This window comes from Rana temporaria, chromosome 5, assembly GCF_905171775.1.
Source record: "Rana temporaria chromosome 5, aRanTem1.1, whole genome shotgun sequence".
Classification (NCBI taxonomy): domain Eukaryota; kingdom Metazoa; phylum Chordata; class Amphibia; order Anura; family Ranidae; genus Rana; species Rana temporaria.
In genome coordinates, this window is record NC_053493.1 from 81,597,042 (window position 1) to 81,621,031 (window position 23,990).

General features: G+C 40.2%; 1 protein-coding gene across 6 annotated transcripts in view; it reads right to left on the minus strand.

Annotated features, from left to right (window-relative positions):
• The window catches only part of LOC120940114 (sodium channel protein type 5 subunit alpha-like), a 494,846-nt gene that overhangs the window by 70,620 nt on the left and 400,236 nt on the right, over positions 1-23,990 (minus strand). For all 6 annotated transcript variants that reach the window (XM_040352763.1, XM_040352761.1, XM_040352760.1 and 3 more), the window contains one exon: positions 20,093-20,266. In XM_040352763.1, coding sequence (XP_040208697.1) covers positions 20,093-20,266 — 174 coding nt within the window. The remainder of the gene's footprint in view (positions 1-20,092; positions 20,267-23,990) is intronic.

A 23,990-nucleotide genomic window follows, 5' to 3' on the forward strand; every position in this document is an offset into this window, starting at 1 on the left:
CACCTTACCAACGCTCAGTATCTGCCAAACCTTTCCTCCAATCCCTAGACTGGCTTCCTATCACCCAGCGAATTAAATTCAAAATACTAACCACAACCTACAAAGCTATCCACAACTCTGCCCCAAGCTACATCACCAATCTTGTCTCTAAACATATCCCAAACCGTCCTCTCCGCTCTTCTCAAGACCTCCTACTGTCAAGCTCTCTTGTCTCTTCCTCCCATGCTCATCTCCAGGATTTCTCCAGAGCCGCTCCCATCCTCTGGAACTCACTACCTCAACCTGTCCGGCTATCCCCTACTCTTGCTACCTCCAGGCGATCCCTGAAAACTCACCTCTTCAGGGAAGCCTATCACGTCTCCAACTAATCTTTTACCACTTCCATCAGCTCATTCCCCACAGTTACAACCTTTTGTACCACGTGCCCCACCCTATTAGATTGTAAGCTCTTCTGAGCAGGGCCCTCTTAATCCTCTTGTATTTTATTGTATTGTAATTGTATTGTCTCCCTTTTATATTGTAAAGCGCTGCGTAAACTGTTGGCGCTATATAAATCCTATATAATAATAATAATAATAATAATAATAATGTAGTGTGCAATCTTTCCCTTTTCCTCATTAGAACACCTAAGTTCTTATAGGCTGGCTAGGCAAGGACCATCTTGGAGCAGATGTGTAGAACACATGTACTGTAAGAATCACTTGTAACAAAGATCTGTAGCATCTCCGAATCCCTCTGCCTATTTTCCTTGGCGATTTGTAGCTTACAATGCTGAATCTGTCTTCAGCGCTAGTCTATGCAGCTACATATCATATACTGGGTAATATGATCACCTGCAGTTTTATTGGATAACATAATTATCTACCTAAGCTGGTCACCCTGTTGCTTGATCCAAATGCTGCTAAAGTAAGACAAATCGCTGAAATGGATGTAACATAGACCTTTTATTGACTGCAGTTGATTTTATACCATAGAAACTAAAACCCTAAAGGGAAGGATTCTGCAGCTTCAACAAAAATGCTTGTGTCTGGTACACAAGGATCTGAGAAACCCTTAAGAAAACACAACAAAAAACAACATGTGTGTTACAGTGCACTGTCTAACACAGTTCTAACACACATTACATTTTCAAATAAAAATAAAAAGGTAAACAGTGTGATAAGGTAAGCAATGTTCACACCGTTGGTCACAGTAGGATATTGTCACTGATGGAAACAGCCCCACACAGGGATTGCCACCTTCGTGATCTCAGCTGCTGTTAGTTGCATTAATAAAGCAAAATGAGACAAAAGTAACCAAGATCTATAGCTTGTACAGTTTTACATAGTTTTACATATAAAACGTAGCGAAAAATAATTACAAGCCTAAAACCTTTTGCCACCCTTTTGCCAACACAGAGAGTCAGGTTGTTGTTCAAGTGTAGATACTGCATCAAGATTGCCCACTAGTGCCTTTAGAGAGGTCACTTCATGATCTATGATCTCCATGATCTATGTTAACCTAATTGATCTATGTTCTATCTTTGTACTCAGGAAACAGGGCTGCACATAATGTGCACCTACACCAATTTATTCGTCTCAGAAACCTCTTCCCAGATTAATCTAGTCAGTGGCAGTTTACTGTAACATTATCTCATTATCTACTCAATTTGTCATCACCAACATTTCTCTCTATGGAAAAAAAAAGGAGTTAAAGCCCAGCTTTGGGGATGAAAAAAAAGATCTGGGTGCAATAATTGCCTTCTTTCTGGCACAGTACCTCTCCTCCTCGCCCACAAGACAGATTGTGAGTGCAGGGCAATATGGACTTGCCCTCTAAAGGGTTTTCACCAAGGCACCCTATGCTCACAGTGTTTTGATGCAGAGAGTGGCACTAACATCATCATGTCAGCACTGCTCTCTGCATTATCAATGATCATCCATTGCCAAGAGAACATCCAAGAAGAAAGAGTGTTCTTCACTTGACAGGCCTAAAGAACGTGAATTAAAGAAAGAGCATAATAGTTGGGAGTCAGTGCTTTGAATTTGTCTTTGACCACTCCTTCATTTGTTTCTTTTTACAAATACTGAAGGGACCACCACCAGACTTTGGTCTAACAGAATGCCTCACTGGCGTTACCCATAAAGCAAATCTAATTTATTACAAATTGAATCAATGAAAAAATCACCTTTATAAATTCATTCTGCCACAACCAAGTAAAGAATAGTGGTTTTGTTGCCTTGAGGTTAAGTCAATCAATTCTGGCTCAAGGCCCAACCAGACTAGACCAATTTGGTTGAGCTGGATTATTCAAACTTTTAGTGGATTGTGTTATATAGTTTCCCTCCATTCTTACATTGTGGTAATGTTCAACTGTCTAAATGATGCTGCTTTACAGCACTTCCAGCCTCCCTTGTGCATTCAACTTTGACTCACAGCCAACCAGGAGGAGTTCTGTTACCAGACAGAAATTAAATAGTTTGTGCTCAAATGTTTACCACCAAATGGAGAGTGATAATATAAATTGTACATTATCAACTAACCCTCTGCAAACCGTTACGGCTTGCTTCTCACTCTCTCCCATTATCATCCTTATTAATCCAGCAGTGCATAGCACAGGCAGCAGATTTTAGGTTGGTCCACACTTAGGGAATATTAGTTATTGAGGGTAGGAGCAGAAAACAAATTTGGAACGTACAGGGACAGAGTTATAGTGGTCACAAATGTTTCAACTGGAAAATGTCATCACTTGAAATAGGAAGCAATTGATATTGTTGACATTTTTTGTCAGGTTTCCACAGGGCTGCAGTATAAGCTCTATAATTAAATTGTCTGTTCAATCGTTTACAGCACGGGTGCTCAACCCATGGAGCGCTCTGTGGCTAGCGATCTCAAACCAAGGAAGTACATGCCCAGGGTCGGCAACTCATTGATCATGATCTGGGCTTGCAGACCCACCATGCCAGAGCAGTGATCCAGCACCAGCAGTGGAGGGAGCAGGCGGCCGAGGAGGGAACAGAAGCCACATTAGCAGATGCTTTCCTCTGCAGCACCTGCTCCTGTCCCAGGCGGAGTAATACCCACTGTGTAAGTGCACTCCACCTCTAATCCTTGCTAGCAGCCTAGAGAGCAATGCCAACAGCAAAGGCAAGAGGAAAAGTAGGTCAGTGTATTAAACAACACATACACTGGGCATAATAGCTTTTGCAAAGGACATATTAGCACCTATAAAAAGGGTTAACAACTATTAGGCTGCTTTCACACTGACCTTCGAGTGCAGTGTAGTTCACCTGTAGCTTTCCAGCAAGTTAGCTGCACTGAGCCATATTATATCCTGTGGGTTAACTGCACTTTCTGAAAGTTCACCACACCCATAAGATGTGGGTAAAAATCCAACTGGGATTGGTCCCATGGAAAATCATGAGCCTGATTGTTATTTGCTATTCAAAATAAAAAAATTGAAATTCTGAAGTATCATTGTGGCCCACAACCAGTTACCAATTCACTTAGATGGCCCTCACTCTTCAAAAGGTTGCACTCCCCTATTTTACAGCATGCAAAGGGAATAGCTTTGGATAAAAATGTATACAATTAAAATCATAATTTTTAACTACGCACAGAGGAAGAGCAAACACATCTGTGTAGCATGGCAAGAACCTACTCTAAAATATGATTGAAAATTCTGAATAAATCTAAAAAATTATGCAAAATTTATACTTGTGTGACCATCATTAGGAGAGTCAGCAATAAATTCCTTATTGTCCTCTATGGACTTGGTAATGAGGAGCTTCTGGTACAAAAATTGTGATACTACAGTATAATTAATTGTTTTATTGAATAAGAGCATTTGAAGGAACCAACGCGTTTGGGGGAAATGCTGCGCTCTTCTTCAAGGCTGAAACTGTGAATATGATTAGATTAGCAGTCTCGTGCAATTAGAATATCTGTAATGAGACTTGATCTAAACTGTCAGATTGGTTACATTTCATTTTCTTTTTGTTTGACTGATCTGACAGTTTAGATCAAGCCTCATTATAGAGATACTAATTGCACCTCACTGCTAATCTAATCATATTTGCGGTTTCAGCCTTGAAGAAGAGATGGAGACATTTCCCCTGAAATACATTGGATTCTTCTGATGCTTAGATCAGTTTAGCTCAAGCCCCATTGTGGGTATCTTAATTGCATTGTACTGCTAGTCCAGTCATACCCATGTCTTCAGCCCTGAAGATATGGGAGGCATTTCCCCCAAAAGGCGTTGGTTTCTTCTGATGCTTATTCAATAAAAATTTGGATTACATTTCTAAGTGTCAAACTTTTGAACTGGGTGCTAACCTCATGTCAATATCAACCTTTGTCATCTGCTAAACATTCTTTTTGAGGCTATCAGAGAGGCAGGAGCCTGGGACCTTAGCAAGATCTGTTATACACTGCACATTCACCGTGTATCAGCCCCTAGGAAGAAGGAATCGCTCTGTTCCAAATCCTAAAGTACCAATATCTCTCTTCTATTTGCCCAGGGCAATCACACACATACCAGCTACTTATTGTCATTTGTGTGATTCAACAACCCTGAGTATGGTAAATTACTGAAAGTTTTTTTTTTCTCTATCTGTGATCACTGACTTCATTTGGCAATTTTTTGTTCTATTTGCTGCCGAATTATTCATTCATTTGAAAAGTAAATTCCTTTTTTCTTGTTTTATCTGATTCCCTAATTTTCAATGAAAAAAAGAAAAGCTTTAAAGGAGTTGTAAAGGTTATTTTTTATTTTCTAAATAGGTTCCTTTAAGCTAGTGCATTGTTGGTTCACTTACCTTTTCCTTTGATTTCCCTTCTAAATGTTTTTTTTCCTTGTTTTCTTTGTCTGAATTTCTCACTTCCTGTTCCTCCTCAGTAAGCTGCTCTGGCTGACTATCCACTGCTCGGATGATGGTGTTAAGCTTACTGAAGAGAAACAGGAAGTGAGAAATTCAGACAAAGAAAAAAAACATTTAGAAGGGAAGTTGATGGAAAATGTAAGTGAACCAACAATGCACTACTGTAGCTTAAAGGAACCTATTTAGAAAAAAAAAAAAACGAACCTTTACAACCCCTTTAAAGTCCAGGGTGGGAAATGTTTAAATCAAGGTAAAACTAGCAGTTTGAAAAAAGAATCTCATTTTAATAGTTGCTCAAAAAGCATCAGAATGCAAATCATAAGCAACTGTAAAAATGTTAATGTGTATGTGCCATTAAACAGCTTTTTCTACTACTTACACTATACAGGACACACTTCTGCTTAAAGCCAATGAGGCAGTCACCACAGACCATAAACTAACCATAATGCTATTTCCATGAAGTTAAATATACCGAAACAGGAGGTGGAAAACTAGTTTCTGGTCCATTGCATAAGGACAGTTCAATGCAAGAACATCATATAGACAGAGAGTGTGTAAGCACTATTCAATGATTTATAGGGTCAATAAAATGGAAAGTACATAGAAAGTTTTTCTTTCAGACCAGGAAGCTCATATTAGAGATGGAAGAGGGGATAACACATAAACAGTTCAATGTCTGACGAACTGAATAAACAGCGGCGCTTAAAAATCAGCTGTAAAAAATACATTTTATTCATCTAAAAAAAAAAGAAAACCATACTGACACCATTATAACATATAACTTCATTATGAGCAATGAAGTTAATTTCATAGCATATTTCCTTCCATTAAAAAAGAATAACCATATGGCTCCCAACAGGAGGTAATCACAATACGAGAAAGTGCCAGCAAAATTCTGCTTGGTATCACTATCTACTTTATTTACTATGAGGTTTTATTACACTACTCTCACAGCTGCATGTGTTTGTGCATTTCCATAAGATGCTGAAAAAGTGATCATTAACTGCCTTAAAACAGTCCTTTCCATCCTATTACTAAAATTCATATTAGCATTGATCTCTTTTGTTTACGTTTTTTTATTTACTTACCTTTCTTGTGTCCACTTCCTGGCTTCCCTGAAGGCACTGATGACATATCCCTGGCAGCACTAATGCCCCCTGGGAAGGCAACTTTAGCAATACCTAATCTAATGTAATGTCATGCTGTGCATGAATGAGATGGAGCACATGGAGTCAGGCAGCTCATCTCATACATGCATCATATAAAGTTGCAGTCATCTTCACAAAAAAAAAAAGAACTAGGGGAAGGCTTTTGTTTCTAAACAGATTAACCACTTGCCGACCAGCCACCGTCATTATAGTGTGACAGATCGCCTCTCCTGTGCAAAACGCCAAAGGTGTACGTCAGTGTTTGCATAGGTGATAGCGTGCCTGTGGGTTGGGCAGACTCGATGTTCGCCGGCGACCCGCAATCGCAGTGTACAGAAGCAGAACTGGGAACTGCCTATGTAAACAACATGATTCCCTATTATGCCAGTTTGTAGACGTGATGGGCTAGATTCAGATAGATTAGCGGATCTTTAGATCCGCGTAATCTATCTGATTTACGATCCGCCGGCGCAAATTTGAGAGGCTAGTGCAGTATTCAGAAAGAACTTACCTCGAAACTTGCGCCGGCGGATCGTAACTCCCCCGGCGGAATTCAAATTCCGTGGCTAGGGGGAGTGTAGTATTTAAATCAGGCGCGTCCCCCCGCCGATTTAAATGCGCATGCGCCGTCCGTGAATTTTCCCGGCGTGCATTGCTCCCAATGACGTCAGGAGATACGCCGTCGTATCTTGTTTCTGAATCCGGGCCGATATCTTTTGCGTAAATCATCAATATACGCCTATTGCAGGTTTTTTCACCAAAAATATGTAGAAGAATATATATCGGCCTAAACTGATGAATAAATTTGTTTTTTATATATTTTTTGGGATATGTATTATAGCAGAAATTAAAAAAAAATGTTTTTTTAAATTGTCGGTCTTCTTTTGTTTATAGCGCAATAAAAACCGCAGAGGTGATCAAATATCACCAAAAGAAAGCTCTATTTGTAGGAAAAAAAAGGATATCAATTTAATTTGTGTAAAGCATCGCAGAACCACACAATTGTCAGTTAAAGCAACGCAGTGCCGTATCAAAAAAAATGGCCTGGTCATTAAGGGGGAAAATCCTTCCGGGGCTGAATGGTTAATGTAATGTAATTCGGTGCATGCATGAGATGAGCCACATGATGTCATGCATTCCATCTAGGACTATATTGTAAGCTGACCCTTAAAATAATTATTTAAATTATGGCGTGGAATGGGGGTACAGGAAACAGAGACACTATAAAAAGAATAAAGGCAGAAGGAGAGTGAGCATGGAGGTGGTTAAGTGTATATTTAGGTTTTAGGTTGTCTTCATGTCTTTTTCTAAAAGAGGGGTCCTCTTAAATCACTATGGGGCAGATCCACAAAGGTATTACGCCGGCGTATCTCTTGATACGCTGCGTGATTTCAAATTTTGCGCGTCGTATCTTTGTTTTGTATCCTCAAAACAAGATACAACGGCATTCGGCTAGATCCGACAGGCGTACATCTTAGTACACCGTCGGATCTAAGCTGCAATTTTTCGGCGGCCGCTAGGTGGCATTTCCGTCGAATTCCGCGTTGAGTATGCAAATTAGCTAGTTACGGCGATCCACGAACGTACGACCGGCCGGCAATTTTTTTTACGTCGTTTGTGGTCGGCTTTTTCCGGCGTATAGTTAAAGCTGCTGTTATGAGGCGTACTCAATGTTAAGTATGGCCGTTGTTCCCGTGTACAATTTCGAATTTTTTACGTCGTTTGCTTAAGTCGTTCGCGAATAGGGATTTGCGTAGAATGACGTCACCGTCGTGAGCATTGGCTTGTTCCGGGTTAATTTCGAGCATGCGCACTGGGATACCCCCATGGACGGCGCATGCGCAGTTAAAAAAGAAACGTTTACGTCGGGTCACGACGTATTAACATAAAACACGGCCCCCTCACAGAGATTTAAATGGCGCGCCATTACGCCGCCAAAGATACACTACGCCGCCGTAACTTACGGCGCAAATTCTTTGAGGATTCGAAAAAAAATAACAAAGTTACGGCGGCGTAGTGTATCTTAGATACGCTGCGCCCGGCGCAAAGGTACGTGGATCTGCCCCAGTGTCTTTAACTTCCTTTCTACTGCTTAACCATTGACTTTTATCCGCCTGTAGTAATTTATGAGCGATGTAAATTATATGAGAAATTTCAGTTTATCCAATGGCAAACTTAAAGGAGTTGTATATAAAAAAAAATGTTATGCTGAAATGACTGTTTACAGGGTTTAGAGACATAATAGTTAACTGATTCCTTTTAAAAATGATTAAAAATAGATAAAATCAATCATATAATGTACCTGTAGTTTCTAGTTTCGTTGTTGCATGTTGTTTCCTGCCTCTCTGCTGTACAGAGCCACAGAGCCAATACAGGGCAGTGATGGTTTGGAAAACTAAACTGATTGGTGCTGTGGGGTTTTAGACACACAGTAATCACACCTCCTTGAAGTTAGTGACCACAGAGAGAAAGCTCCCAGCACTGTGGTTATCAGGAAACAGACAACCAGGAAGTGTGAAGATCAGAGAAGAATTACAGCAACTTGAGAGCAAAAACGAACAATGAGGACATGAAAACAGCACTGTATTAAGGTAAAGGAAGCTATTAAGATAATAAAAAAAAATCCTTTACAAACCCTTTAAAGTTATATTATTTTAGAAAGAATTAATTCTTAAATATACTTTACAGCATACAGGCAGATACTAACAGGTTTCTGACACTAATATGCAATTATACCTGCTTAAATATTTAGCAGTTTATGGAATAGGGGATCAAGGTACTGGTATTTATTTTGGCTTCAATTATTAAAAATGTTATATCATTTTGATATTTTTTATGCTATTTGTTGATAACTCATTTTAAGGTGTTGTCTCATTTTTCCTCTGTTAGGGGCTTCCTTCTTTGTTCAATATATAATTAGGGGACAGAATTCATCTTACAGTCAATAGAAATTCCCCTATCTTTGTGCTAACATAGGGCAATAGTTTAGCATGTGGAAAGACATATAGGTGGTTATTCACTAAAGGCAAATCCACTTTGCACTACAAGTGCAAAGTGCACTTGCAATTGCACTGAAAGTGCACTTGGAAGTGCAGTTGCTGCAGATCCGAGTGGGACATACAAGGAAAATAAAACACAGCATTTTAGCTTGCACATGATTGGATGATAACATCAGCAGAGCTTCCCCTCATTTTAGATCTACCCCTCAGATTTACAGCGACTGCACTTCCAAGTGCACTTTCAGTGCAATTTCAGTGTACTTTGCTCTTGTAGATTGCACTTGTAGTGCAAATTGGATTTTCCTTTCGTAAATAACCCCCATTGTCACTAATGTCTTTCAATACAAACTGTATCCTTTTGCACCCATGTATACAATATACAGTATGACACAGAAAAATGTCCGAAAACCAACGTGCACGCTTTGTGCCAGAAAATGGCCTCTTTGAACTCTCACTAATGCTCTTGAATAGCTGTATCAGTCTGGCTCGGGGATCTCCAAACTTTCTAAACAAAGGGCTAGTTTACTGTTCTTTAGACTTTAAGGGGCTGGGCTTTGGCCATTGGGATAAGAAAATGCTCCAGCGCTAGTGGGAGTAAAAATGTCTCAGGTTTGGTAGTCTGTGCCGCCACTGTGTGCCAATTGGCATCAATTGAACTGCCTGCACAAGGATGCATGGGTCAGCTGTGCATTTCTGTACGGGGAAATGACCCTCCATGTTCATATGCATATGTAGACAATCTTAGACAATCGTAGATCTCACTGAGGAAGTCCTGCCTACATACATAACGTGTATAGTGGGTGGAGCTATGCCATGCCTGCTGCCATTTTGGAGGGTGAATGTTGCAGTGTGGAGTTTGGCTTGAATAATATATAGTTGTAACATAGCGCTATTGATAGCACTTTATGTGCTCTTGTCTTGTAAGTGTTTTTAACCCTTGCTTAGCATCATTAAACATATTGTACAGTGAACACTACTGGTCCCCCTTTTTATCTTTGAATGTTTTATGAGTTTGAGCAGTGCTTCTAGTGGAGGAGAGTTGGAAGTGTGTTCCTTAGCTCACCATTAATCCTTTGAGGGAATGAGCGCACTTTGACCTTATTTGTCAAATTTGGAGGTGAGCTTCTATATGTTGCATGTGGTGGGGGCACACAAGACACTGTTTGTAGTGTGAATTTGGAGCATCTAATGCACTTTATACACATTGTGATTGATAATACTTATAATGGACTATATATGTGTTATGGACATTATTTGTTTGAATTTTATATAAGTTGAGCTACACTATAAATTTGGTTTTATGTTACATTTGGGAGTGATGTTAGATCAATTCATCAGTGTATGAGTTTGCAAAAATACTTTATGTTTATTATCACAGCGAACTGACTGTGCTGACTGAAGTCCTAGGTATGGAGACTATTAGATGGATTCAGAAAGACTTAGGCCGGCGTATCAGTAGATACGCCGGCCTAAGTCTGAATTTGCGCCGGCGCTAATTTAAGCGTATTCTGGAAACCAGATACGCTTAAATTAGGCTCAGATACGAGCGCCGTAAGTGTCTTACACCGTCGTATCCTAAAGTGTAATTTTTAGGCTGACAGCTAGGTGGCGCTTCCATTGCGGTCGGTGTAGAATATGTAAATCACTAGATACGCCTATTCACGAACATACGCCCGGCCGACGCAGTACAGGTACGCTGTTTACGTAACGCATTATCAGGCCTAAAGTTATTCCATCAAATAGCTGGAATAGTAATGTTAAGTATGGCCGTCGTTCCCGCGTCGAAATTCGAAAATTTTACGCTGTTTGCGTAAGTCGTCCGTGAATAGGGATTTATGTCATTTACGTCCACGTCGAAACCAATAGGACCGTGCGGCGTACTTTGCCGCAATGCACACTGGGATATGTACACGGAGGGCGCATGCGCCGTTCGTAAAATACGTCAATCACGTAAGGTCACCCCCATTACCAAAAAACATGCCCCCTCAGCTAAATTTGAATTAGGCGCCATTACGCCCGCCCGATTTACGCTACGCCGCCGTAACTTAGCAGGCAAGTACTTTGTGAATCGTGTACTTGCCTCGCTAACTTACGGCGGCATAGTGTAAACACGATACACTACGCCGCCACAACGATACGCCTGCCTACCTGAATCTAGCTATATGTTCCTAAATGCATTTGAAGGCTAAATTTTTAGTTTTGATTGGAGTGCACCATAAAGATATCTCTATTTAACTTTCAGCTTTCATTTTACTGTATACAGTTGTCATACTGTTTTCCATAATCTTTTACAGTTTATAATGTCCCAACATCCATACATTTTCCAAGAGGGACACAGCACAGCAAGATTAGTAGGTTTACTGTACGTCTGGATTTGTGGCAATCTTCTCTGTGTGAAGTAGATTGGGCTGTTTAGCTGCCGTATTATGAACAGGTGAAAATCTTGAGTTGGCAAATGTCAAAGGGTTGTTTCCAAACACAAAAAAAAGAGGCTTGGATTAGTAATGGCCTTAATTTATACCTGAGTGGCTACAGTTGGTATATAGCACTACTATAAAAGATTTGTAAAAGCATAAAAGGGACAAAATGTTACCAATAAGAACAGTCCTTTGACGTGAAATTGATAATCAATAGCTGATTACTGTGGGTTGCCTATTCATTCCTGCCAAAAGCATTATTTTTACATAGTGTTTGAATGTGAATATGAAAAGACTTTCTACTTGGTCCAGAGCTTTTTCACAGTAGGAGTGCTTTTTCGTATTTTATTTTTACCATGGTTACAAAAGGAACAGTTATGATTTTAAAATGGGCTCTTATTTTACAGCTGCTATTCACTTCAAACAGTACGGGACTGAAAGCCGAGATTTCATTAAGATACTGAAAATACTTCAAGGATGGCAATGTCTAGAAACGCCACAGAAGACAATGTACACATCCTGTACATAATTACGAGGAATCCAAAGACAAGAACTCACAGTGTAGTCGTGGTTTTGTCTTTCTTGGAAAAGACAGCAGACACATAAAAATATTTCTCTCAGCACAATGAGGAACATCCCTCATCGTTCATGAAATTTCAGGATCTGTCATCAAGATGTGAGGAATCCTTGTCGCTCAGACATTTAATAAGCATCCTAGGCTTCCACCATTTATACCTCCTAATGAATTATGCCTGGATTGTATTGCTATATTGTATTCTATACAGAACGTCTGTGCATTTTGGCAGTCAAGCATTGCTCTGAGACTTAGGAAATCTGAATTAAAAGCTTTATTTTTTTATAAGTTCAGTTACATGACTTAGGCAATATACTAGCGGATGTCTGGTCTTTAACAAATTATTGTAAAAGTTAAACATATGACACCATTTTTTCAGATAGGAAGACGATTTATTTAAAGAATGATTCCAAGCTTATAAGTGGGAATCAGAACAAAGGGAGGCTGGTGTGGTGTGTATGGTGTGGTGTGAATGACCTCTATGTCATTCGGTCCTCCAGCCAAGTAAACTAGAACTAAACCCACCTATGCTTTACAACCAAGGAAGCTGCCAGGACAGGAAGTGTGTTACTGACATGTGAAAATATCATCTAACACTTTAGCACTGACTGCACGCACAAATGTGGCCTCGACTTTAAGGGGTTATACCGGATGATGCCTGCAGCTGCAGGCATCATCCTGGTACCGTTTTTTAGAGCGGGCGGTCGGCTCTTTAGCGATAACAACTGGCTAAAAGCCCGAAGGAGCAGGAAGAGATGCTGCTCCCTCCCGCTGCCTTCCGCCGCTCTTCCTGGGCCTCCTGTCCCCCCAAGAGAAGCGATCCACGATCTGGCACTTCCGCCAGCTAGAGTGAGACTGGAATAAAGACAGAAATGTCTTTGTTCCAGTCTCTTATGTAAACACACGGAAGCAACGTCACAACATAACTTCCAATTTACTCGGCTGTCAATGGAGACAATTTAAAAAAAAAGACAGTATTCAAAATCACCATTCTTGGCGATTTGAATACTTTGAAGTGCAAAGGAGGGATTTGGGGTCTTTTAGACCCACGATCCCCCCATAAAGAGGACCTGTCACCACCTATTACTGTCGCATGGGATATTTACATTCCTTGTGACAGCAATAAAAGTGATCAGAATATATATTTTTTTAAAGTAACAATGTAAAAAAAAATACAAATAATTTTTTTTTAAAGCACCCCGTCCCTGTGAGCTCTTGCAGCAAAGAAAATGCATGCATAAGACGCACCCGCATATGTAAACGGTGTTCAAATTACACATGTGAGGTATCACCCCGATTGTTAGAGTGAAAGCAAAAGACCTCCTCTGTAACTCAAATCTGGTAACCGTTATTTTTTTTTTAAAGCATCGCCCATGGAGATTTTTAGGTACCGTAGTTTGTCGCCATTCCATGAGTGTGCGCAATTTAAAAGCATGACATGTTAGATATCTATACTCAGATTAACATCATCTTTCACATTATACAAAAAAATGTGGCTAACTTTACTCTTTAGCTTTTTTTATTCATGAAAGTGTCTTTTCCCAAAAAGTGCGTTTGAAAGACCGCTGCGCAAATACCCTGTGACATAAAATATTGCAACAATTGCCATTTTATTCTCTAGGGTCTCTGCTAAACAAATATATGTGTATATATATATATATATATATATATATATATATATATATATATATATATATATATATATATAAATAATGTTTGGGGGTTCTAAGTAATTTTCAAGCAAAAAATACAGATTTGAACTTGTAAGCAACAAATGTCAGAAATAGGCTTAGGCGTGAAAGGGTTAAAAAAAAAAAAAAGCATGAAAATGAATGCAGCCACCACATCTAAGGATTGGTAAGCTACAATATATTTCATTTTTGTTTTTGGGTTTAGATATACTTTAATCTTTGTGTGGTTGCTGTAAGCTGAAACATACGCTGACGTTTTATAGTTCTTGGAATCTCCAGTAGTGGGATATGTTCTGGTTTTAGCCAAATCCCACTACTATTACAATAAATGATTGCACCTTTTATGACTTTTTACGTGGGAATATATTGTAAAGTTATTGCTAGGAATTCTTAAGATATTAAAAGGTATTTCAGTTCTGATTAGTGCTGGTCTGCAGGTTACCACTATTAAAAAAAAAAACAATTAAAAGAATAGAGTCAAATGGAAAAAACAGTATATGAAATCTATTCCTCTGATGTTTATTATACACATCATCCAAGACATTTAAGTCACTGATCTTTGATTTTTATGTATCTTCTAATCAACTTTAAGACAGAACAATTTTCTCTTGATGCCGTACTTTACCCCAAAGGGAGACTAACACAATCTAGCTTCTTTATCTTCTAAACTACATAATGCAGGTAATTTTCTCTTCATTGATTTACGTTTCGTACAAATCGTACATGTAAAATGCTTTAGCAAAACAACACAATCAATGTGAATAGATATAGATAAAGTGCTATCAATAGCGCTATGTTAGATAAATAAGATAAATAAGCTCTGGGATGCTTGACAAATTTTTCCTGCCATGGGGATCATATCTTAACAAAGTACATTTGGCAGAGCACAAGCTATAAAAGGAAGCTCAGCGTGGATTATTTCAGCAATGTTTTATCTCCTATCAGGTCTAAAGACCTAGACAGTACAGAATTATTAAATGCCCATCAGCCTTAAAGGGAAAGGGTGGCCATAAATGGGTAAACAAAAAAAAATGTGTAACTTGGGGGCATGCTGATAGTTATTTTAATAGAAGGTAGTGGCTGGCCCAATTAGGGAATATTATGGAGGTGTCCATGTTTGGTAACACAAGAACAGAGAGAGGGAATGAACCTCTGACCACATGGGCTACTTCCAAATGTCAGCCAAGGGACATCACAGGTTTGGAAATAGCATTAAATCAAAGATTCCAAGTGAGCAATACTGAACTCTTGAGGGAGCTTAAGGGGGTGGTAGGTTCTTTGGGTTCAACTGGGAGCATTGAATAATAAGGGGGTGGTAAAAACATGAGGAAGAGAAGAAAACCTAAAAAAACGAAAACATTTGTACATGTTTCATCTGTTGTGTAGAGTTAAAGTCAATAGTATTGTTCTAGAGGCCCAATTAGGAACATGCACAAACTAAAGAAGAAGCTGGTGTAAGTCTACCATTGACCACACATTATTAAAATATATATTCTGAGAGGAACAAAAGTGGGACTGGAATTAAAAGAGAAAACATAAGCCAGTAAATACTATGGGGGTTATTTACAAAAGGCAAATCCACTTTGCACTACAAGTGCAAAGTGCACTTGAAGTTGCACTAAAAGTGCACTTGGAAGTGCAGTCGCTGTAAATCTGAGGGGAAGATCTGAAATGAGGGGAAGCGCTACTGATTTTATTATCCAATCATGTGCAAGCTAAAATGCTGCTTTTTATTTTCCTTGCTTGTCCCCCTCGGATCTACAGCGACTGCACTTCCAAGTACACTTTCAGTGCAACTTCAAGTGCAGTTTGCACTTGCAGTGCAAAGTGGATTTGCCTTTTGTAAATAACCCCCTATGTGTTTTTTGCCCTGAAAATAATAATGCTGATGCAGTTTCTATAATGTAACAATATTCATGTGACTCCTTTCCTTTTTTGCCAGTGGGCAACTGTTTTACCTTTGTTTCACTTAAATTAGTCAAACCATTAAAGCTAGAGCCACATAAGAGATTGTAATATCCAAAATACTGATCAATCACCAACAATGTGACACAAATTACTCTCTATGGTGTAAACTACACGAGTAACAAGTAGTAGTGCTTCTCTAGTTGTGTGTGAATAAATGCTATTACACGGCACTTGTGAAGATTACATCATAGAGAGACAAGTGTTCCACCTGGTCAGCAACACACTGCTACTCCTATTGATTAATCAGCTACTAATAGTTCTACTAGATTAGGTGAGGATTGGACACCTTGGGCCTGGGGGGTAAACATAACCAACTACCCCTTTCCTAACAGGGGCAGATGTTTTCAGACTAAAGAAAGTGTACCAGCAAAAGTGATGCATTGACTAATAGTGAGAGGAAGGTGTACAAACAGGACAGGATTTTTTGTGACACACCTTTTACATCTTCCACTATCAGCTTTGCAATTTTTAACATTTAGTCACATGACATCTCTGAGTCACAAAATAATTGCTGGAAAATGTCTCCCTGCTAGGGGGTGATCATAGGTCTAAATTGGAAGCAAATATCTATGTAATGAAGCCCATGTGTCACTGACTGCAGATTGGACTTTGATGTCTAAATAGTGAAATATCTTCACAGAGGGCCAGAAGCCAAACACATATTAATAAAACTGCTGTAAGGGTAGAAAGCCACATCCAGGCGCCCAGCCCTTTCCTGAGCCATTATAACTTATTTATCAAGCTATGATACCCAGTTTCAGCTGCAGGTGGTTTATACATCAGACAAGAGATTGTGTGGCACTCATGATATCTTGAGGGAAGTCTTCGGCAGATGCTGCACAACAGTAAGGCCTCGTACACACGGCCGAGGAACTCGACGTGCCAAACACATCGAGTTCCTCGGCCAGTTCAGCACTGAAGCCGCCGAGGAGCTCGGCGGGACGAGAGCTCCCATAGAACAACGAGGAAATAGAGAACATGTTCTCTATTTCCTCGCCGAGCTCCTCGTCGGCTTCCTCGGCCGAAAGTGTACACACGGCCGGGTTTCTCGGCAGAATTCAGCGAGAAACTCGGTCGGAAGCTGAATTCTGCCGAGGAAACTGGTCGTGTGTACGGGGCCTAAAAGAGCCTCTTCAAGAGAGGCCAAACTGCTTTAACCTGCTTTCGGGTTTGGATCTCAGTGCATGTCCATGACTTAGCATCAATGCTGCTACTCATAAAGACCTAAAACTTAAACCATCACATACAAACCACGTTATGAGCTTCAGCTGCAGGTGGTGCTGTATAGGAAATCTAATATTGGGGAAATATCCATCTGTTAAAACTTGAAACTTGCCTCTTACCTTTCTGTGTAATCACCCAAATGGGTCTTATCTCTCCATCTGGGTGATTACACAGAAAGGCAAGAGGCAAGTTTTAAAGTTTAACAGGTCAGGAAGTTATGCTTTAATGCTGGTTGGCCAAGGAATTGGTTCATATGACCAGGACTGGAACAAGGAATGGGGCTGGAGGGGCAGCTGCCTTGGGAACTGTGGCATCATGTGAGGTTGAGGGGAGCACTTCAAGGAGATTGGGGGTGATTTGTGTTGGGAGGGAGAATTTGGGGGCAGCAGGGGGCAAGAAAACTGTCCAAATCTTGCCCCCTCAACCTTCGCAACATCTCCAAAATAAGCCCCTTTCTAACCAATGATGCCACAAAGCTCTTAATTCACTCCATGGTCATCTCTCGCCTTGATTACTGCAACTCCCTCCTCATTGGCTTACCTCTGCATACTCTAACCCCCCTTCAGTCCATCATAAATGCTGCGGCCAGACTCATCCACCTTACCAACCGCTCTGTCTCTGCTACTCCTCTCTGTCAATCCCTCCACAGCAATTCGTCGGACAGCAATCACAGCAAAATTGCCCTTGGATGTGACGGGGATCGCAAGGGCGTCCCACAATTTTCCTTGATTTGGGAACGCACCACAAGTGGTGATTTAGGGGGATCTTTGTTGAAAGGTGGGTTTGGTTTGTGCTGGAAGAGGTAATATGGTAGAGGGGTGAGCGGCATTGCACAAGGAGGGGTGATTGGGGGGGTTGTGCTTGTAGGTATGATTAGGGGGTATAGGTGCTAAGAGGGGAAATTTGGGGTGAAGATTTGTGCTAGGAGGGGGGGACAGGATGTGTACTTGGAGGGGAAATTTGAAAGATATAAAATTTGTGCTAAGAAGGGTAATTTGGGGGAGGGGTTGTGCTGAGAGGTGGGAGTATTTGAAGTGGGGTGAGAGGATGTGCACTAGGAGGGGACATTTGAGTGGTATAGGATTTGTGCTAAAAGGAGTGATTTATTTTTTAGAGGGGGGTATTTGTGTTGGCAAGGATTTAGGATGGGGGGAAAAAATGTGTACTGGGAGGATGGGGTTTCAGCAGGGGCCATATTCTTACAGATGAAATGTATGTTTGGGAGTAGTTATGCAGATTAGTGCTTAGTTTTTTTTTAGGGGGGGGGGGGATTTTTGCTGGAATACATCTTGAGAGGGGTGCAATTTGGTATGTTCACCCTGGGCTCTAGATAACCTTTCCATGGCACTGCATATGACCCTTTAAAAACACCTAAAATGCACCCTGTACTCAAGCTATTACCATTGTGACTATTGCAAGCTGTAATGTGACAAAATGGCAACACTTCTGTGCTGTCTACGAGAAGCCTAGCACCATGCTGCCTGACAATAAACCATACCCACCTTACAGAAGCACAGATGAAATTTAATTATAGATCATTAATTATGATAATTTCGATGCAAACCAAGCTAGGAAGGATCTGTTATTTCTGACCTCATTAAAGATTTCCGCTCCCTCCTAGAATGCTCTGTTCCTCTACCTTGAGATGATCACACTGGGAAGGAATGCTACATTCGCTAAAAAGAGACATGTAAACGGCATGGACAAGATATTCTATTTGATAGCTAACCAAAAGGATAATTTTCTGTAAATGACCCACAAGACTTAGATGGTGAAACATAAAAGTTCACAGATGGTGCAGAAATGATCATGAGAAAAGAAATCAGATTATGAGAAGATAAACTCTTGATGTTATTTGACCCATTTTTTAGAGGTATTAAAACCACGCCAAGTAAATACAATAGCCAGTAACATATTTGAATAAGCAATAACATATTTAACACATTTGGCCTTATTTATAAAATGCTGAACACCAGATACAAAATAAATCTAACAGTAAATAATTAAAATGGTGCTAAAGCAAAATATATGAACTTAGTTTATAATATAGTTTTCAGTACAATTTTTTAATTGTTAAACATTAGCTTCTATGATTCTATTATGCATTGCCTACTTTTAAAATGTAACAGTGTGGCTGTATAAAGACTGCAGCAGTATCATTACATCTACTAATCATGTACTTGAGTCACTCAGAAGCATCCCAGGAGTGGCTCTTTCGGGAGGCATGTCTGAGACTAGATCAGTAGAATGTTCGAGATATGCTCATGAAAAGTTACCATTTTAGTCTGCTCAAAGCAACTGATATTTCTCAGCACAAAGCCTACATGTGCAAATAACTATATCCATTCACAGTATGCTAGGCAACAAGCTTTGCAGACAATTGGGTTGACTTACTAAAGGCAAATAGTGCAAATAGTGCAGTTTCTCCAGAGCTTAGTAAATTAGGTAACATTTTACTTTACAAAGAATATCCAATCACATGCAAGAAAAATAAAAAATAAATGTATTTTTGCTTGCACATGAGTGGATGATGGAAGTCAGCAGAGCTCTCCCTCATTTACTAAGCGTTGGGGCAATTGCGCTTGCAGAGTGCAACTGCACTGGCAAAGGTGCACAGTTTATTTGCCTTTAGTAAATCAACAGCAATAAATTTATGTTGAACTTAGAGTTCAATATAAAAACTAGCCTAAACATTTATAGCATGGACTAGACCAGACTATGACTTTTGGGGGGGTTGGTCATTCTGGTTTATATACATTAACCATCAGGGCTGGTGCAAGGATTTTTGACACCCTAGGCGAAACCTCGTTTTGCCACCCCCATTGGCGCCACCCCTGACCCCATCCCCTTTCCCCTACCCTTCCTATGTGACAGGAGGCGACGCTATACAAAAAGCTTTGGCTCTGCTTCCTCTAGCGCTGGCTCCAGTGCTGCAACCGGTCAGATGGAGCAGCTGCCTGAGTTAGTTGCATGCTGCAGCCTGCAGAGCATGCAGACACAGAGGGAAACCAGTGGCCAGCCCCTAGGCGGCTACCTAGTTTGCCTAGTGGTAGCACCGGCCCTGTTAACCATAGAGGAGATTAGAATTACAGAAAAACTGTGGTCTTGAGAAAAAAGGTGCACACCAACAAAACATGTGTATATGGGTGAGGGGGCTGGTCTGTTGCAGTCATATCACACAATCTTTAGTTAAGGAGATACACAGTACTTACACCAACTATGAAGAAATCCAGCCAACACCAGGCGTTAGTGAAGTACTTCTTAAAGCCGTAGGCCACCCATTTAAGCAGCATTTCAAGGACAAAAACGTAAGTGAACACTTTATCAGCATACTCCAAGATAACTTTCATGACTTTTCTCTGGTCGATGTAAATATCTTCAAATGCCTAGGAAACAAAAAGCTTTCAGGCAAAGTACTTGAGACACAAGGGCACTGTAACACATAGTTATTTTGAATTATGAACTTTCATTGTCATGGCAACACAGACCAGTTTCCTAACTTCGCCCATGCAGCAGATATGTTTGTGACCTCTTTGGGTAAATTATGGCCAACTGAGATAACTTTTAGAGGTGAAAACCTGCGCTGATAATTATGTGTATTATTGCCGCAGTCACAGAGATGGTTAAAGCTGATATAACTGCTCTTAGTGATGCCATGTCGTAATTATGAAAGGCAATCAGTCCTATTATGCATCACACCTGTTGGTACAAATGTGTCATCTTATCAGACACAATGATGTCATCATGTCTAGCACAACAGCATCTTTCTATTTAAATTAATACACCAAACTGTAAGCAACCACATATATATTATTGGTACAGAGTGGAGCTCAATGGACAGCACTTTTACTAGTGTAACGGAAGCTTGGAAAGAGATGACAGGTACATGACACCAACACAAATACAGACTTGTACAGGTTTTTACTGCACACCAATTGAATGGAACAACAAACCAGGCAGCTTCGGGAAAGTCTAGCAGACTTTATCACAGAGCATCCCTCATTAAAGCAGAGCTCCACCCTAAAGTGGAACTCCCGCTGATCGAAACCCTCCCCCCCTCTGGTGTCACATTTGACACCTTTCAGGGGGGAGGGGGGTGCAGATACCTGTCTAAAGACAGGTATTTGCACCCACTTCCGGCCACACAGTCTCGGGCAGACTGCGGGCATGACGTCACCCCCCGTCCCCCCCATTGTGTTCTGGGAACACTCTGCTCCCAGTACACAGCGGGAGCCAATCAGCAGGCGTAGTGCGACTCGCGCATGCACCGTAGGGAACCAGGCAGTGAAGCTGGAGCGCTTCACTTCCTGGTTCCCTCATCGAGGATGGCAGGGGGGCAGCAGAGTGACGAGCGATCTGATGGGAAGTCAATCAGTCACTGCTCAAGGAACCTCTCGCAATCTTTGGAGGAAAATGGGGTTCCATAGATCCATGGTCGAGAATGGCTGCTCTAGGTCTTATCAATAGTGTCTGATTTAAAGGATGTAATAACTTTGTACTGCTACTTTACAATTCTCTTGTCAATGTTTTTTCCTACATTAAATATCATACCTTATTTGTTGGTTTCACAAAACATTTTTGCCTTACTCGAAAAGGGGTTTCTTTTGTAACTTACAGCCCTCAACCTTATTTTACAGAAAAGATAAGACAGGCTGCGTGTTAGTAGTACTTGTGCTGCTATAGATTTTTATTCATGTATTGAAGAGTCTATGGCAGAACCTCTGCTTGCAACCAGTCTGTCTTTGCAGAGCTGATTACAAATAATAATCTAAGCTCTTCCACTGAAATTAATAAACTGAAGACTGAAAAACTCTGAATCTATGGGGTGATTTACTAAATAGACAGTGCACTTTGCAAAGTGTAGTTGCACTCTGCAAGTGCAGCTTCTCCATAAGGCAGTAAATGAGGTAAAGCTTTGCTTTACAAAGAATACCCAAGTCAAAATAAATAAAAAAACAGCATTTTTGCTTGCACATGATTGGATGATGGCTGTCAGCAGAGCGTCTGGTCATTTACCAAGCTCTGGGGGTGTACAGTCTATCTGACTTTAGTAAATTAACCCCTTTGAGTATATAACAGTGGTTTAGAACACTAATAAAGAAAATATATTAGTTGTTTTTTTACAGTCCCTGCCTGTTCAGACCATCAGTGAAAAAACACATACAGCAGTATAAACTGTGCACCAAGCTGTTATTAATCCAACTTGTTACAGTAAACTATCAAATATAACGGCATCATTTTACTGAATGAGATAACATACATGTTATGCAGGAAGGATGTCTAATGTGGTCATTTCTGTGTCACCCTAGGGGACTTTAATAATTATTTAATGCAAAGCCATTCAATTTTTCAATTCAAACAGGAGCATAAGAAACAAAAGTCTTAGCAAAGACACCAACACAAATGATTTCTTTAAATAACTATTTTGTGAGGCATTTTTATTAGACGGGGTAAAATGGATTAAAAGGTAGTCTGGCATATTTTAGTAAGCAAAGATGTTTCCCAAATGTATAAACTCTTTTACAAGCAACAAGCAATGTGAAACAGTGGATTTCAAAGGTTTCATATAAGATAGATTTTGGTCTTATTATAATTGGCTGCATACCGTCAACATTTAAATGTGATTTCTATCACGATCACGATAATGGTTTTCAGTAACTGATGTGCAGCGCCATGCCTTAGTACCAATAAAGAGCTGTGGCGCAGTGTTTGAAGAAAGGTGGGTTTAAAGTGTCACTGAGCAGTTTGCATATTATGGCTGTTTAAATGTCAGGTGGACTTTACGTTTTTTTAACTTTCCATCTATTAAATCTTCTGCCCTTGTTGTTTTAACTTTGGATGGTAAAACATTTTTTTTCTGCCAATAAAAACCTAATACAGCCCACTTCCTGTTTCTTGTCTGGTCACTATCCTAGGCTTAAGACATCATGCACAGCTCTCTCACTCTCGTGAGTATTTGCCAGGAAGGGAGGGGAATGAGTCATAAGAGGGCCAATGAATGCTGCAGAGCTGGAGGTGTGTCTGTGCAAATCCATTTAGTGAACAGGCAGTGGCTTAAGCTGCCTACAGTTTCAAGTTTTTCAAGTTGGGCATCCAATAATTCCCTACCCCCATCCAAGTTATCAAACCCTAATAAAACATCAAAAACAAGCCAAGGACTGTTTTCTGTGTTGGAATGCATGAAGGAAATGCTGTGTGGCTGGCCAAAAAGCAGTGGGGAATCCTAGCTCAGCAGCTCCTACATGGGGTGTGCTACATGTGAAATGTAATTGGAGGTGGGGCATGCATCCCCTGCTTCCCCTCACTGGCTACAAGCAGCAGTCAGGTACAGTAGGAGAGAGGGTGCACTGTTAGAGAACGCAAGACAGGTATTTTAACCACTAGAGACATTTTTTAAATGTTTGTGTTTACATGTTTTAAAAACAATTTTAAGCCTCAAGATTATGTAAAACTCCCAAAACAGAGGACATGCTAAAAAAAAAATATGTTAATCGTCTAATTTTTTTTTTTTTAATGTTACACAATATTAGCGCAATGGTTTATGAAATGCAAAATTTCTGTAAAAAATACACTAAAGTTAATTACTTTGGGCACATCAATGCAATTTATTACCCAATTTTTGGTAAAATATAGAAGATGAGGTTGTGTCGATTAAATAGATACCTAACATGTCAGACCCGAAACGTGAGTGTACCTGTGACATTGTGAAAAACGTCAGTACTGTATATATTTTTTATAGGCAAAGCTTTAATAGCTCCTACAGGTCATCACTTTAGAGTTACGCAGGAGTTCTCAAGCTAAAATGATTGATCTCACTCGGAAGTGTGGAGTGACAAGTAACGTGTAGGGCATTTTCCTATGTAGGCACCTGACGCATGCGCCCTTTTATGTGTGTGTGTGGGGGGGGGGGGGGGGGTTGCTCTAAAAAGTTTATTTTTTATTTTTTTACTATTTCATTTGTTTCTTTAAATATTTAAAATGGGATGTCTCCTCTTGACTCCACTTCAGTGGATGAAACACAGTACATGTTCTATCAGCCACTTCCTTGGACACTGGTTGACAGCCCATGACCAGGAAGTGATGTCATACGCATCACTTCCTAGACTGTGC